At 40.4% G+C, this 16,789-nt stretch overlaps 1 protein-coding gene across 2 annotated transcripts in view; it reads right to left on the minus strand.

Annotated features, from left to right (window-relative positions):
• Nucleotides 1-3,263: 3,263 nt before the first annotated feature.
• FKBP5 (FKBP prolyl isomerase 5) overlaps nucleotides 3,264-16,789 on the minus strand; it is a 99,601-nt gene continuing 86,075 nt past the window's right edge. For both annotated transcript variants that reach the window (XM_068557420.1, XM_068557419.1), the window contains exons 8-12: nucleotides 16,681-16,771; nucleotides 13,862-13,945; nucleotides 7,914-8,099; nucleotides 5,041-5,280; nucleotides 3,264-4,315 (exon numbers count right to left, since the gene is read on the minus strand). In XM_068557420.1, coding sequence (XP_068413521.1) covers nucleotides 4,211-4,315; nucleotides 5,041-5,280; nucleotides 7,914-8,099; nucleotides 13,862-13,945; nucleotides 16,681-16,771 — 706 coding nt within the window. In that variant the 3' untranslated portion in view covers nucleotides 3,264-4,210. The remainder of the gene's footprint in view (nucleotides 4,316-5,040; nucleotides 5,281-7,913; nucleotides 8,100-13,861; nucleotides 13,946-16,680; nucleotides 16,772-16,789) is intronic.

A 16,789-nucleotide genomic window follows, 5' to 3' on the forward strand; every position in this document is an offset into this window, starting at 1 on the left:
TTGTGAGATTCCAAAGGTAGAAACAGTGTAGCAGCCACATTCTTTTTATATCTGGAAATTCAGTGTAAAGAGGGTTTAAGTGTCTGGCACATAGTAAGAATTCAAATAGTAATGACCAGTTTAAGCCTGTGGCTGCAGGACAGCTTTTTCTATGCACTGTTCTTAGCAACTGGTACCTACCCTACCCTTGTCAATGCCCGGCAGATTACTGAAGATTTCACTACTTGCCCTTGATTATGTTAAAAACGTCTGGTCCCTCCAAACATGGGTACTGAAGTGTTTGCTGAAAATAAGCAGGCTGCAGAGGAAAACCTTTCGCCTTTTCTTGCTCCAACCAGATTCCAAGGTGAGGTGGTGAGGATCTAATACCTGGTTTGTTTTTTATTTCCTCTAAACATTGAAATTCCTTAACTCAACCCAGAGCATGCTTTAAAAAGCAAAACATCCCTACCCTTTACATACTGGTAAATTCCCTGCATTTACTCCAAAGTAGACTATGAGGCCTATGGCTCTGTTGCCATTTCAGTTCCACCAAATGCTTGGGGATTTTAAGGAGCTATCAACATCTTATGCCATTTGCCAAAAGAATCATGCTTTAGACTAGAAAAAGAACTATTTTGAAATTATAGAAGGGTATCAGGTGACCTGGATGACCGTGGGCTGGCCATTTCACCCTTCTGGGTCCTCCTCATCCTTGATTCTCTCTCCAGGGTCCTCAGGGAATCCCTGCTTTATGGACTATGCTCCAGTCATCCCATCTGTAGGTAGCAGTTAGCTCCAACAGGTGCTGTCAAAGTTCTTGGGAGTTACATTCAGTGATGTCCCCTTTCTTGCAATGTATCATTAAGGTCACACATGTAGATTATGTATGTTGAGATGAATTATATAAATAGCAGGGTCAAAATTATTGTGCCTTGTCTGTATAGTTCCCTTATCTCCCAAAGAAATGTCAGACAAGTAGGAGAGAAAAATCTGAAAGGAAGCACTGAGGGTTCCCTTTTATGTCCACTTTTGTCAGTCATTGCTATCAAACAAACACGTAAGTAGCCAGTTGATGGAAATATACAGCTAGTTTGGGGAACTGTTTTTGGATTTTGATGAATCAACTCAAATTAATGCTCTTTGTCACTAATGTTGGTGACAGTCCCTTGGAATACATTCTTATGCACCATGCTAAAAGAGGAGTCGAAGTGATGCCTTAAAGGCCAAATAACTATGGAGAAAACTCTTCACTGATATTCCTCATGCTTTGGAGCAGGTGCAGGCTACCTCGAATTACCCAAATCACAAATTTATAGTTAGGAAACTCTGCTTATCTTCAAGATCCCTAGCTAATCATTATTTGTTTAGAAAAACGTGCAAATAAAGGGAATTATTCCATTACCACATAATTTAGCAGCAAAGGGGGAAGAGTAGAGTATAATTCAAATCCAGAGATGAAGCAAGGAATTCAAAGGGAATAAAAGGTGGCTGGAGCCTGTGTTGACCTGACCTGTCTGTAGGCCTTGGTGGTGCTATTGGGGTCGCAGTGCCCCCAGCCCCGCAGCCCCTCTCTTTTGCACTGTGAATCAGGATTAACAAGCTACTTAAGAGGAAACACATGCTTAACGAACGCAGAACATTGCCTGACGTATGCTTACTTATATTTTACATATTTATTAAAGGGCACAATTAAACCTCTTCATTTCCCCAATTGAACCTACCTTACACTCAGCTAAAATGGCGGAATATCCACTGCTTAATGAAAAAGCAAAATCTTCTTGTTTTTACAAAGATGCATAATTCCACTGCCTTTAGCCCAATGTTGATCTCAAGTTGTGCATCAGAGCAAGGAGCAGGAGAATATTGTCTCTTGCCAAGTTTCTGAGGTCTCATTTCTTCAACTTGTCCCCCACCACAGTTTTTCAACCAAAACAACCTTTCTTGAAGACTATTTGAGCAAAACCAAGAATAATGGGAAATCACATTTGTTTTTCTTAATTTATTTAAGGAACACCAAAAAAGTGCATCTGAATACTTTTTTTAAAAAACCAATTTGTTTTTAATTCACCGTATGCTGCCTCACCACTCCAAATGCAGTCTAAGAGATGGTTCAAAGACATCTGCTGACTTCCAGACAAATTGTTTAAAATTATTGAATTTGATACAAGAATATGTGAAGTTTCTTTCTCTTGAGTGGTGATGGGCACCTCATAATCATTTGCTCCGAACCACTTGCCCAGCCTTCCCCTCTCTCTCCTCGCCTGTTCACATGACCCATAACAGACGAGACAGTGGGCTAAGATAGATAATCTAATTTTTGGAACAGTTTTTTGCTTGTTACCTGCAAAAATCTAACTGGACTTTTTAGGATCTAATTTTAACCTTAGCCTCACTGGAGTCGTGCTCTAGTCAACAGAGCTACAAATACTAAACAGTTAAGCAGATAAGCAAAATCAACTTTTGCTTTTATATTCCCTAGGTGAGACTTCTTTAAAAAAAGAAATAACTCATGAAAAAAGACTAATGTGTAAATGAGAAATTAAAAGGATTTTAGTTATCATTAAAGGAGAAAATACCATTTGTTCCATGGAGAAAAAAACTGATATAAAAGGAAATGACTTTATTTTTAGGTTTTAACATGGGACCTAACCTAACAATAAAAGTGTTTTGTTAAAACCACCATAAAAATAAAAATTAATCTAAAATACAATTGCCAGTGTTCTTTAGGATTTAGAAAAGTGAGATGTTCCAGGTTGAAGCAAATGTTTTCTTGGGTTGCCAAATGCATTCCCATGAGTGTTTCTTATTTCTTAGGCTGCGGGACCAGAAAGCCACGCTTAATCTCGCTTACCCGTAAGGACTAAAATTCAACTACACGTACATATTTAAGACTTGCCCTAATTCAATGCCCAAGTACTGGAGATTTTAGGCTAGATGTACCTGCATGGGAAGCTGTTTTCAACTCTTTTTCACAACTCACACCAGAACAAAGCAGCTGCTATCGGCGCAGGAAAAGAAAGCTACTGCATGTCAAACCTGCAAGGAAAATGCTTAACGTAGAAGAGCGATGACTTATTTTTTCAACCCCACAGATTTTGTTTTTAAAAATTAAGCTACTTAGTAGTAAAAAGTCAAAAAATTTTTTTAACATGATAGAGGAGAGTAAATAAACTTCCATAAATCAGTATACATGTGTTTATGAGACAGCAATTTTAAAAAGACAACAAAAAGGCTGCATGGATCCTAGACAGATATGTAAATAAACTCACTCACTCCAGATATTATAAGAACAAGCCTGAAATTCTTTATAGCAAGGGTTAGAATGGAAATAAGAAACTGAATGGTAGCAATGCGAGCAGGCAGTACTGGATTCAACATTCTTTCCTAAAAGGATAGAGGAGGGAAGAAAAAGCACAATTCTGATAGCTCTATTCACATTTCAGCATCTCAGAACTTCATCCAAAACAGGGAAAGTTAATCCAGAAACTCCCTCTGCTCGTTAGCGTTGAAGAGTATTTTAGGAATGACAGGGTTCCTCCTCTCAGGGGACAGGCTGGCGGGGCAGAGGCCTGCTCTCACAAGGAGGCTGCTTTACTAAGGAGGGGGTCTGGGAGGCGGCTAAGTCAGTCAGCAAGCGAGAGGCCTCTGAGATTCTGGCTTTCAGGTCCGTGACGCTGCTGGGGGTCTGAGGGGGCACCCGGCCCCTCTCCTTTGGGTTCTGTTGGTAAAAAATGCAACAGCATGCCTTCACAGCACTTCAGTCATTTGAAAAACAAAACCTCCCCCAACTCTCCCCTGCCCAACTGTAGGAAAGAAGAAACTCATTAAGCATTTATTTCTAGGTTTCTGCAGTGCTATTAAAGTTCAGTCAAATGGAAAACCTAACAGCCAGCCCCCAATTGTTAGGATGATCTCAAGAGACCCTGAATTGGATATTGCAAGTTGACATAAACTGAAATGAGCTGGACTTAAGCTGTTGGCTCAATCTCTCCACACCAACAGTTGCTGCTTTGTTCCACCTGGAGTGGTCCCATGCCACCCCCTCGATGAGAGCTCTGGGCAGCAGCAGGGTGGTGGTTTTTTTGGAAGCTACTGGTTTTGCCATTTGCTTCCAGAATCACATAGACTATAACAAACTTTACATTAAACACTGTTTAGTCCTGAGTTGGGTGAAAGCCCGTGGAGGAGGGGCCGAGTTCCTTAGGACTCTTCCCTCCTTGGCGTGGTGTCATACATGGCCTTTGGCTTTCTCTTCCATCGACTGACTTGCTGTTTCTTTTTCATTGGTGACCCCTTCTAAAGTCTTCTTGCCCATTGCTTTACTGGCCTCTTCCTGAGGAAGAAGTAAATCAAGAGGATTAGAGGAAAAAAGAAATGAAATGTCCAATTACTTCCTGGCTCCTCCAGACTGTCAGGTCGAACACAAGAGGGCATTACCATGACTTTATTTAGATTGTGCAGCTGTGTAAGTCACGGCTCTGCTGCCATAGTCAGAGTGGGGGCTTTCACTTTTCTTTCGTTAAAGTGACCAGCTTGCCGCAGGGACAGCTGTTTAACAGTCAAGTCCACGTAACAAGGGGGTTTGAGCGGACGGTCAGCGCAGGACCAGAATACAACTTTGCTGCAGGGGAGGCTGACTGCTCCTATCACATTCGCTAGGTTGGCTCCCGAGCCTCAAAGTAAAGGGCATGACGGCGGGGCTTCCCCATCAGAGCCCAGGAAAATCGAAGTCTCAACAAGCAAATGTTGTTTGGTTTTTTAAAAAATAGTAAAAGCCTTAGTACATTTCTAGGGAATTAATTTCCCTCTTCTCTTGCATGGACATGCCAGGGCCTCACAACTATGTGCCTTTGGGGAACAGAATAGTGGAAAAGCTCTACTCTATTTCTGGATCCAAACCAGCCTCAATCAGATCCGAGATCATTTTCCCTATTCTTGTGCCTCTCAGGTTGTCTTCCTGTGCTTGTGTCCTGTGCTGAACCTTCTTAGAAAAAAAGTCAAAGGGGCAAGGTCACTCAGTTCATGATCTACCTGCAGGCAAGTGGGTTCTGCACATACCTTTGCATCCTGCTCTGCAAACTTCTTGAACATGTTGGCGTATATCCTGCGGTCCCGCTCATTGTGCTCCTTAGCCTTTTTCTGGCACATGGAGATCTGCAGTCTCGCGGCCTTATTCTGGGGGTTTACTTCCAGCACTTTCTCAAAGTCGCCCTTGGCTGACTCAAACTCATTCATGAGCAGCTGGGCTTCACCCCTCCTGTACAAGCCCTTCTCATTGGCACTGTCCAGTCCAAGGGCCTAGGGACAGATGGTCTATGTTTTAGAAAGGATGCATGTACCTTGTGGGAATTTGGAGAGAAAGGTCTCTGGCCAAGGGAACTGGAAAAGGCATATTGAAAAGATCAGGCTCAAGGTAATTATGTACTACTGATCAAAATATCCAAATTAATTTCTGTATTTAATGCAATTTCTATAAAGGTTCCAAGGGGACTTGGGAGGAGGACTTTTGAAAAGTTCATATAAAGTCCAATGGAAGAAGTAAATGACTAAGAATGGCAGAGAAAATTTTGGAAAAACAAAAATAATGAGGGGACTTGACCCACCAGAGAAAAAGATATACTATTAAACTATTGAAACTATTAAAACTACTATTATAACAGTGGTTAGTACTCCACAGACAAACAGGTCAGTGGAAGAGAACAAGGCATTCAGAAACAGATTCATGTGTATGTATACAAAAAAATTTAATAATCACCAAGATGGTAATGTAAGTCATGTAGGGAAAGGATTAACTTTGCAATAAATGGGGCCAAGACAGTGACTATCCATGTAGAAAATAAGTTAGATTCTTACCTCGTATCATAAACAAACAAATTCTAGACCAAGTATGTTTACAGGCAAAAAACCCCCCATAAAATATAATAGGGTTGGGGGCTTCCTTGGTGGCGCAGTGGTTGAGAATCTGCCTGCCAATGCAGGGGACACGGGTTCGAGCCCTGGTCTGGGAGGATCCCACATGCCGCGGAGCAACTAGGCCCGTGAGCCACAACTACTGAGCCTGCGCGTCTGGAGCCTGTGCTCTGCAACAAGAGAGGCCGCGATAGTGAGAGGGCCACGCACCGCGATGAAGAGTGGCCCCTGCTTGCCGCAACTAGAGAAAGCCCTCGCACAGAAACGAAGACCCAACACAGCCAAAAATAAATAAAAATAAAAAACCTTAAAAATATATATATATAATAGGGTTATTTATTATTTTTTTTTAAAGTAAACCTAGTTGCAGTAGGTTTTTAAAGTACTGAACAGGGTTATTTTTATTATTGTTGGATGGGGAAGACTTTTCTAAAAAGACAGATTTTACTACAAAGTATTAAAACTTTCTTTTCAGAAAAAGATACCATCATCAAAGACAAACAAGTGAGAACAAGGTCCCTACTGTCAAAGGGTTAACAGTGATAATGTGAGGCTACCTCAATCAATAGAAAACAAATAATCTGGTGGAAAGATGTGAACAAGCAATTCACAGAAGAAACACAAATGGCTAACAAGTCATGAAAAGATGTGCAACTTCATTGGTAACCAAGAAATAAAAATGAAAATAAGAATTTTTTGTTGCCAATAATACTGAGAAAAGAAACCACTGATAATATTCAATAATATATGAAGTATTAAAATTTAAATATATTAAAATAACATCTTTTGACCCAGTATTTCCACTCCTAGGAATTTTATCCTAGAGAAATAATTCCCCACATATGCAGAGAAACACTACCTAATTTATAATATTAAAAACCTGGAAATCTACCAAAAGGTATTGGTTAAACAAATTATGATAGATGCATACAACTGATACTATATAGACTAAAAAGAATGAAGAAGAGTTATATGATGAACTGATAAGATGCAGAAAGATGTCCTTGTTTTATACATCTATACATTCTCATTAAAAAATCTACATATTACTATGTATGGAAAAACAAAAGGAAGGTGTGTGGGAAATGAATGACTGTGGTCTTGGGAGAGGGTCAATGGGAATTTTATGAATGGACTCAGTTTCTTGTATGTTTCTGTAATGTCTGAATTTTGAATGACTTTATACTACTTCTACAATAAAAAAGCACAAAGTTTAAAAACGGAATTAATAACATTCTTTTCTCAGGCAAAAATTTAGTATAACATGATAGGGAACACATCCACAAAACTCAAAATCTTAAAACTCAAAAATATTCTTACAAAGAAGGTATGAAATAGTTGCGTGTTATTCCTCTTTCCTTTGTCTATCTTTAAGATATATCCAGTTACTAGCTTTTACCCATAGTATAATATACACTGTTCACTCTGAGACCAAATACCTGACACAATAGCATCAGCTAGTGTAGAAAAGAACAGAATCGTACACATGATACTGTTACTGGTCTTTTAGTACTTAGGTGCTGCTTAACATGTTAACAACAGAGATGTAATAAGGGATGCTGATGCTTTGTGGGTCTTGCAAATTATTTATGTATATTCCTAGTCAGTGAATAAATATGATTATAATAAAGAGTGACTTGTATATATCCCTGGATGAGCAGCCACAGTCTGTTCTTAAAATCCTAAAAGGCTTCAGTTAAATGTTCTTATTAAATTGTGTAATCTGGTACCAAATACCATCAACTTAAGGTCATGGATAAAAATTGCTTAATTTTATCAAAACTTTTACTCATAATGTATTATTATAAATAGTGTAGGCATTAGGAAAGTATGACTGTAGTAAAAAAAAAAAATCTTTCTGAATTTCCCAATTCTTACTGAGAAACAAATAATCCCAAACAAAACAAAGCAAAATGAAAAATCCAAAGCTTGGCTGAGAGGAAGCAGAAGACGACTGAGTACGAGGATGGAGAAAAAAGATCCGGACTATCTAACATTCATCCCACACGAAGACACTTTACCTTGTCACAGCATTCCACGGCTTTGGTGTATTCTCTAAGCTTCAGGTAGCACATGGCCAGGTTCAGGAAGGCAGCGAGCAGAAACGATTCAGAAGCTTTCGATTCCTTTTCTGATAAGCCATATTCCATCTCTAACCAGGACACTATCTTCCCATACTGAATCACCGCTTGCATGTACTTGCCTCCCTAACAGAGAAAGCCAGTAATTACTTGCTGTACAGGCTCTGGAGCGGGTACAAAGGAAGTGTAAGCTCAGCCCTCCCTGAGAAAAGCAAATCCGCAAAAGGAGACAACCACCTCGTACCAACCAAGGTATCTGATCATTTCCTTCTGTTGTCAGGAGGTGGCTCTCCAGGCAACTTTCCCCCTTCCTTCTCAAGTTCCAGTGACCTCTGAGCTGGTGCAGGGCCGGGCACCATAATGCTCTTGTCCAGCATTTACCATCTCACCCTTTTCAGAGGGGGCAGTTCTTTCGGCAGGTGGGCATCAAGGCTTTTGGGTTACATTCTTTGGTGCTAAAATTTACCAAACTTTCAAAGGGCTGGTGAGTAGCTGTAGACTATGTCACTAGTTTACTTGAAGGGGAAGTTACTTTTCCCATTTCTCCTCCTGACGATCAGCACTGCACAGTACATACTATATTTTGGCAAGTGCTAGTCCCAAACCCAGCAAATCTTATTTAAACCAGGGGTTGGCAAATGTTTCCTGTAAAGGGGCAGATAATATTTTAGGCTTTGCAGACCAAACAGTCTCTGTTGCAACTCTGTCCTTGGTAGTACAAAAGCAGCTACAGACAATATATAAATAAAGCGGCATGGCTGCGTCCCAGTAGAGCCTTACCTACAAAAACAGGCTGTGGTCTGCTAACCTCTGATCTATAGACAATGGGAATATACATAGTTGAAGAGCAGCCATCCAACATAAATAACTATAAAACATAAATCACACAGGTGTTAGTCACCTAACTACATGAGAAAGCTCTTTCTCTTAATCATATTTTTGCTCTTACCCGATTAGAATTCTAAAAATTGTGAATAAAAATTGTGTAATTAATTCACATGAATTATCTGCTCTATACAAGAAATAATGGGCTGAAACAATGTGTTTACTGCCATTTTAGGATGAATGAGAGGAGTGACAGCTGGTAAGTACACAAATAAGATGGGGGTACAGGTGAGGGGTCTCCTCTGCAGGAGGTGACCACAAGCTCGAAAACATGACCCATCCCGCCAGATGGCAGAATTGCAGCCAGACCCCTTAGGACATTAAATCCAATGTCTGACCAATGAACAGTGTTAAGATCATGTCACTAGGATTTACCATAGTCAAAGCAGGGCATACACTTCAGTGTAGAGTTATGTCTCCCCGTGCACTCCAAACGTCACCCAATGACTGAGTAAGAAGAGAAAAATCACAGAGCAAGTCTACAAGAATGTTCCCATTACAAAGGAATTCAGGTGGTTGGCATAAAAATGAGCTCCATCTGTAGAAAGGAAGCCCCGATGTCGATTTTTGGTGATAAGGATGGGGTAGACCAGTTCCAAGGAGAGGGCCTGGGTCTGAATGTACAGATCTTCCTCAGCTTACAATGGGGTTACCTCCCACCACACCCTGGGTGAGCTGAAATTCATTTACTACCCCTCACCTACTAAACAGTAGAACTTAGCCTGGCCTACCTTAAGTGTGATCAGAACACTGGCATTAGCCTACAGTTGGGCAAAATCATCTAACACAAAGCCTGTTTTATAATAAAGTGTTGAATATCTCATGTAATTTACTGAATACTGTCCTGAAAGTGAAAAACAGAATGGTTGTGTGGGTCCAGAATGGCTGTATCGGTTATTTGCCTCCGTGATCGCAGGGCCGGGAGCTGTGCTCACTGCTGCTGATCACATCGCCAGCCCAGGAAAAGTCAAACCCCAAATTCAAAGTGTGGTTTCTACTGAATGTGTATCGCACCACTGTAAGTCGGGGGTTGTCTGTACTTATATAGTTTGTCTTAGCCTTAGGCCCACTACTCAAGATTAAAGTCCTCACCAGTTTCAGGGTCGGGCATTTTCTGTCATTGTCTTTTCTCTTGCTGGATTGTGAGCTCTTTGGGACAGGGAGCATGTCCTATCCCTTTTGGAATATCCAGGGTTTAACATAAGGAGGCCCTTAATGAAGGTGTGCTAAGTAAACATTAAGGTCAAAGGCATGTAACTATGGAATCAAAAGTTTTTCAATCCTTGGGAGCAAAATGGAGGCGTAGGTGAAAATAAAAGGTGTCACTTCATTTAGATAAGGTGAGGACAGGCATTTTCCCTGTTATGCCTAGTTTCTTCTTCCTCTCTCTCCTCCTCCATCTTCAGTGTTCCAATTACCTTTCTGACTATTTAATATATTGTCATAGAGAAAGAAGAGAAGAGTCAGGGAGGACGAAGATCCAGATCCTATCACTTCAGTAGGTTCTGACTATCAGAATGGTAGCGGCTATGCTTTCTAAAAAAAAAAACCCCAAAGTATTAGACTTCATAATACATAAATGTTCCTCACCTTTATAGAGCATTTTAATTTTTTGACAGCCTTTTCTTATATAGTATATATAATTTTACTTATATCTCAACTTCTAATGAACAAAGACCTCTGTGTTATTTCTGCTTCTGATGTACTAAAACAGGAGTTCTCAACTAGGGTGATTTTGCCCCCAGGGAACATCTGGCAATGTTTAGAGATGTTTTTTGTTGTCACAACTGGAGAATATGTGTGCACTACTGGCATCTAGTGGGTAGGGGCCAGGGATGCTGCTAAATGCACAGAACAGCCTCCTGCCAAGCAGAATTTATACAGCCCCAAATGTCGATTGTGCTGAGGTTGAGAAATCCTGCTCTGAAAGAGTGAAGGAACAAGAAAGAGGGGCAGGTTTTTAGTTTTTTTAACCTAAAATCCTAGAGTCATAGATGACTTGTTTCTAAATCATAGCACTGGTTTCCTGGTTCAGTAATGGTGGTCAAAACATAGCAAAGCCTGGTTTGTCTGCAAAGGGTTCCATGGTTGAAGGACGATCCTTAACTAGCTTGCTTTAGAAATGCTTTTTTCCCCAAGGAGCACAAGGGGGTGCAAGAACCTCTTGGTTAGAAAGTGTCCTCAGCCTTACCACTCTGCCTCCAAGTCAGAAAAGAGAAACACGTGTGATAGTTAATGCTCTTGTCCCGCAGAACGCTGTCAGCTATGAGGGCAAAAATCATGTCTGTTTAACTGACTTGCACAATGCCTGGCGTAACGTCACGTTGTTAAACGTGCTTAATAATTATTTTCAGAGCCAAATGAAGAGAGTCCTCTCCTACCTTTCTTCTCTTTAGCGTTCAGAGGTTGATATGAGTTTACACTCTAAACACCAAAATCACTCCCATTTAAAGGCTTATTACAATTCTACCCTACTACGGGGAGAGACTTACCCACTTACGTGTAAACCAAACCGACAGGTCAATGAAAATGGAGCTCCAACGTGCGGGTGGCATGCAACGTACCCCATCTCTGCTCTGGCCCACACACCCGGGCTCTGCGCTGTGCACAAGGCGCCAAGTCAAACACCCTGGAAAGTCGAGGCCCGGGAAGGCAGCACGGCAGATTGAAACCTGCCCTGACATTTGAAAAGGGAGTGTGTATAGGAACCCACCTACCAACCATTTCTGAAGTCTTACAGGTAAAACTAGGATCACTGCTGGGATCTTTTACCTATAATTATGAAGGTGCCTCCAGGGAAGTTCTGAGTAGTACAGAATGTTCAGAGACATTCTGGGGGAAAGGTCTTAGGTCAGTGGTTTTGAACCTTTCATTAATTTTCCCCCAAAAGACTAATGTTTTGTAAGATTTTGTCTATCAAATTGCATGTTAAAAATAATATGTTCCATATGTGTGACTGCTGATCCAGATTTTATCCAAAGATCAGTAATTTTAAGAGGGTTTATAATATTATGAAATACACAAATCACTGTTGCAGTTATGATGCTAAGAAGCAACAAAGTTTAGTAACTGTACAGACAAGTTAGCACTGCTTTCTGCTGCTGATCGTAAATTCTGGCCATCTCTCGGTATACATTCAGGACACAGCTATATGACACGTGGCTTCGCAACATTATTTGAGTCATCAGCAACCAATTAGAGCTTCTGAATAGCCAAGCTGTTTCATTACACGGAGTTAATTCTAGTCAAATGCCAAAAGTCGCAACCCCTCTACCAAATGTTAATATTCTTTTCAGAGGTTTTGGGAAATATAAAAAATACACTTAAAGACTTTTATGGACTCCAAGTAGATAGGAAAGCATAGTTCAGGACCTATGGTCTTAAGTAATTTTACAGAAAATTTTCTTTTTGTTCTAGTGTATGAGGTATTTGGGTCTACAAATAACTCATCTGGAATCTACCTGAATAGTTACAGAAGTATCCAATACCTCAATTAGAATTTAAAAAAATCAAAGTTGTTCTTGAGAGTTTAGAAATGCACCGAATTTTAGGGCTGGAAGGAAACTTGGGAGTCTTCTAATTTAACGCCCTCACTTTTCACATGAAAAAATAATCTCTTTGGACCTTAAATGACTTTAAATCATTTGGAGCCATAGAGCCCAGTTTTCCCAATTCAGAGGTCACTCTGCCATATCCTAATGCTTTCTGGTGATCCATACATTATTTTAATATATGTAACAGTTATAAATAAATATAAATAATTACATATTATCTACACCCACAGTAAGAAATGTTTTAAATTATGACCTAGTACCCTCTCACACACAACTGAACAAAGTTTTGTGAAACAAAGTGTATCCTTACTACATAAGGCAATACACTTCCACTAAATTGATTTCATGACTCAATAATGGGGCTCCTCTCAAAGTGTAGAAAATAATAACCATACCTGTTGCCCTCTGGCTGCGTAATTCTATGTTGCTTATACAGTCTTACATAATTCTCTAGTTGTTTCATGTGGGTTAATATTGCCTCCCCTCCCTCCAGACAAGGCTGTCAATGCAAGGACATGTCTTACAGCAGGTTCTCCATGAAGACTTGCTGAAGTACACTGATGTATCACTGCTTTATAGACTGTTGAAAACATCATCTAATTGTTTTTTTTTTTGCTCCTGGATCATAGCAGCAAGGAAAAAAGAGAAACCTCGACAAAACTCCCATTCTTTCTCTCATTCTCTTCTGCGCTAAGCCCTTTTCTGCTTGATGTGGAGAAGGTATAATATTTGGCAATGGGGAAGCAATGGATAGTGCATTCTGATTAGAATTGAACAAAGTGCTGTTTCTTTTTTTATTGTATCTGGGGGTTTAAAGTCTAAGTGAGGAAACAACACATTCCTAGATTACAAGAAAGTGTTTTCAAGAATCAATAAATGACAAATATCATTCAGGAATTTCTGCTTTTTTCTCACAAAAGCAAGTGTGGCAGGGATCATCTTGGCCATTAGAAGAAATTTATACTCTCCTCCTGCCAGTTCCTTTTGAAATCTGTGCATGATCTTTCCTTTTATCATGTACCTAAGTGATTTCCCCAAGACAGTGGAAAGGAAAATGATATGAAACTTACCCCTTTGAATTCTACTACTTGCTAACAATTATTCTATTCATTCTTTGTTTCATCCCACAAACACTTGTTGAGTGACCACTATGTACCAAGCAAGATGCTTTAGGTCTTGAGTGTTACACGGTGGGTGGGCAAGCCGGACCTGGTCTGACTTTGCGGAGGCTTACAATCTAAAGTGGAATGTGTACAAGAGGCTTTTGTATTCTTTTTGTCACATAATTCATTCTGTCGTACCATTTCTTATACTGAAAATGACAGACTTGTAAAAATTCAGGCTTATTCTTATCCAGAAGGGTATAGAATTCAGAATAGGGAATATCAGCACAATTGATACTTGAATAAATTCTTTGAGATGGAAAGGATTGTACAAAGACTCACATACCTTGAAGTACACAGTTCCCTTCTCTTTGACAATGGCAGCCTGCTCCAATTTTTCTTTGGTATCCATCTCCCAGGATTCTTTGGCCTGTTGTATAAATGTGTGACAATGGTTAGATGAACAGAGAAGGAAAAAGCATCAGCTGATGTCCGTAAGAAGAAACAATAGCTACTCCTAGAGGATACCCACACCCCAAAACACACTGGCTTTTAAAACTGTGTGCCCTTGCCAATGCACTGCTAGGCTATAACTCACTTTCCATGAGGACAAAGCTGTAGCTTGATCCATGCTGCTCAAGAGGGAGGTGCAGGCAATAATACCCTAAGGAAGATGAACTGTTGAGCGTCGTTAAAGAATGCGCCTTTAGAATTATGAGGTGAGGCCACACAATGGAAGCTGGGGCCCCTTATCTCCCTCCTGCAAACTCTGCTGCTAAACTGCTATTATAATTTAGGCAAGTTTCTCTCAAGCCTCAGTTTTACAACTCTAAAATGGTAACACTATTATAGTCAAGTCACAGTTGTATATTCATACACACTTTAAAAATTCCAGGTCATGTAGTTGTCTCTCCACTCTGGTACAACCAGACATACTAAAGCCTCCAAACTGTAGCAACTTGCAGATGCGTACTTGGGGAATTTCAAGGAAAACATAATTGGGAGGATAGAGGTGATGCCGAGACGTAAACAAATGCTTTCATGATCACCTGCTAATTTATACTGTGTGCATCATTACTCCTCCCCCATTATAGATACGAATCCAGGGACAACTGCACTTTCATTATGAACAGCTGGATCATAAAGAGTCAACAGAACCATCTGGAGTCCTTTAGGGAAGATGACAATGGCTGTGTCAGTGCTATTTACTGCATAAGAATTATGAAGCTTAAGTGGGTAAATATGAAATTCTCTATTCAAAGACAGTGGTATATATATCCCCTCCTTTTTAAAGTGAATAATGAGATTTACTAGTCTTCCTGGCAACCCTATGTTGATTCTTAACAATTTAACTCTATTATTTAAAAATCTAATAACAAGGGTTCTGCATTTTTTATATTGGGTTCAGTCTTTATTGATTATAAATCTATTCTTAATATTACAAAACAGAAAATGAATTCATGTTGCCTCCATCACTGCCACACACTGTCACATGGTTTCAAATATAATCTCATAGCATTGTGGTCAGAAAAGATGCTCGATATGATTTCAATTTTCTTAAATTTACTGAGGCTTGCTTTGTGACCCAGCATGTGATCTATCCTGGAGAGTGTTCCATGTGCACTTTTGAAAAGAATGTGTATTCTGCTGCTTTTGGATGGATTGCTCTATAAGTATCAATTAAGTCCATCTGGTCTACAGTGTCATTTAAGGCCTGTGTTTCCTTACTGATTTTCTGTCTGGATGATCAGTCCATTGATCTAAGTGGGGTGTTAAAATCCCCCACTGCTATTGTGTTACTGTCAACTTCTCCTTTTATGTTTCTTAACATCTGCCTTATATATTGAGGTGCTCCTATGCTGGATGCAAGTATATTTGCAATTCTTGTATCTTCTTCTTGGATTGATCACGTGGTTTCAAATATAGCTAGCAGTGCAGCCTGGCATATGCCCTTGCAGCCGTGACCGAGCACAGGCTCGCTGTGGCGTACTACAGTGAGGAGGCTCCTGAGTGTACAAGGTCCACTGGGCTGTGATGGGAAGGGGTGGGGGTTACTTTACTGCTAAAAATTATTTTCTCCCTCTTTAAATATAAAAACCACTTTGTGCTATGAAGACAGCATTAGAGGATCAGTACTGAGCTAGCAGGACTTCAGAAGACGTTACCTGACAACAAGCAATGGTTGTGACAAGAGCATATGTTTGTTTTGGGGAATGTGTTATGATTAGGAACATCACTGTTCGGGAAGGACCCCAAAGTTAGAGGCCTACAGGACAATGATTTCCTTTCTGAGTCTAATAACATAAAAACAGTCACATTTCCAGTCCAAAGCTTGAAGTATGGAACATGGAGGTAGCACTGCGGGGATGAAAAAGGTCTACAAGATGCAGTTCCTGAGGCTCTCGGGGAAGGGCTGGGCTCTGGTGGTGCAGAGGACGTAGCTGGATGGGACAGCGTACCTAGCTCAGGCATATGCTCTACGTTTGTCCAGGGAAGCTGCTGCTGGGAGCCTCCAGAGGCGGGTTTGAGATGGAAATACACTCAAGGAGGCGTGCCATTTCTGGGACCTGAGGCAAACGCTCTCTTTTTTTCTACTTGGACAGGTACGAAAAGAAAAAGTCTAGGGTTAGCAGGTTTGTTCCTTGTGTTCCTTGCCACAGAGCCTGGTGGCCCATGAAGCCCTTGCATTTTGGATAATAACTTGGAGCCACAGTGAAGGCCTCTTCACAACTCCTGTGAAGGGTATGATCCATCCAGCCCTGGAAAACTGCACCCCACTCCCCCCAAGGAGCTGCTTGGCAAGAACATGAACCTTTTTGTCCTCAACCCAGGAAAAAAAGTACAAAAAGAACAAGGCTAGGAACAAATAAGGGAACAAGTCTTGGCTTCTACCCAAAAGAGTTAATAAAAAAAAAAAAAAAAAGGCTGACACATAGGAACAAAATAAGAACACTGAGCTCCTTGGTTGTGTATCAGCTGTGCTGTATCAGTTGTCCTGTGCTCTAGTAGCAGCGTCAGAGACAGGAGACAAACTTGCTCATGAAAAGCACAATATACAAACAAATACCATCTATCTATACCACCTAGTGATATAAGATACTGATTTACAAGAAGTGGATGGAGAAGAAATCTGTCATGATTTCAGTGAAGTTGGTATTTTCTCACCTTTTCGAAGCTCTTAAGTGTAACTTCATATATAAGCTCAGCATTAGGTTCAATGCCAAAGTTAGGCTTCCCTGCCTCCCCAAAACCATATCTGAAATGGAGAGTAAAA

This window comes from Eschrichtius robustus, chromosome 12 (assembly GCF_028021215.1).
Source record: "Eschrichtius robustus isolate mEscRob2 chromosome 12, mEscRob2.pri, whole genome shotgun sequence".
Lineage (NCBI taxonomy): Eukaryota > Metazoa > Chordata > Mammalia > Artiodactyla > Eschrichtiidae > Eschrichtius > Eschrichtius robustus.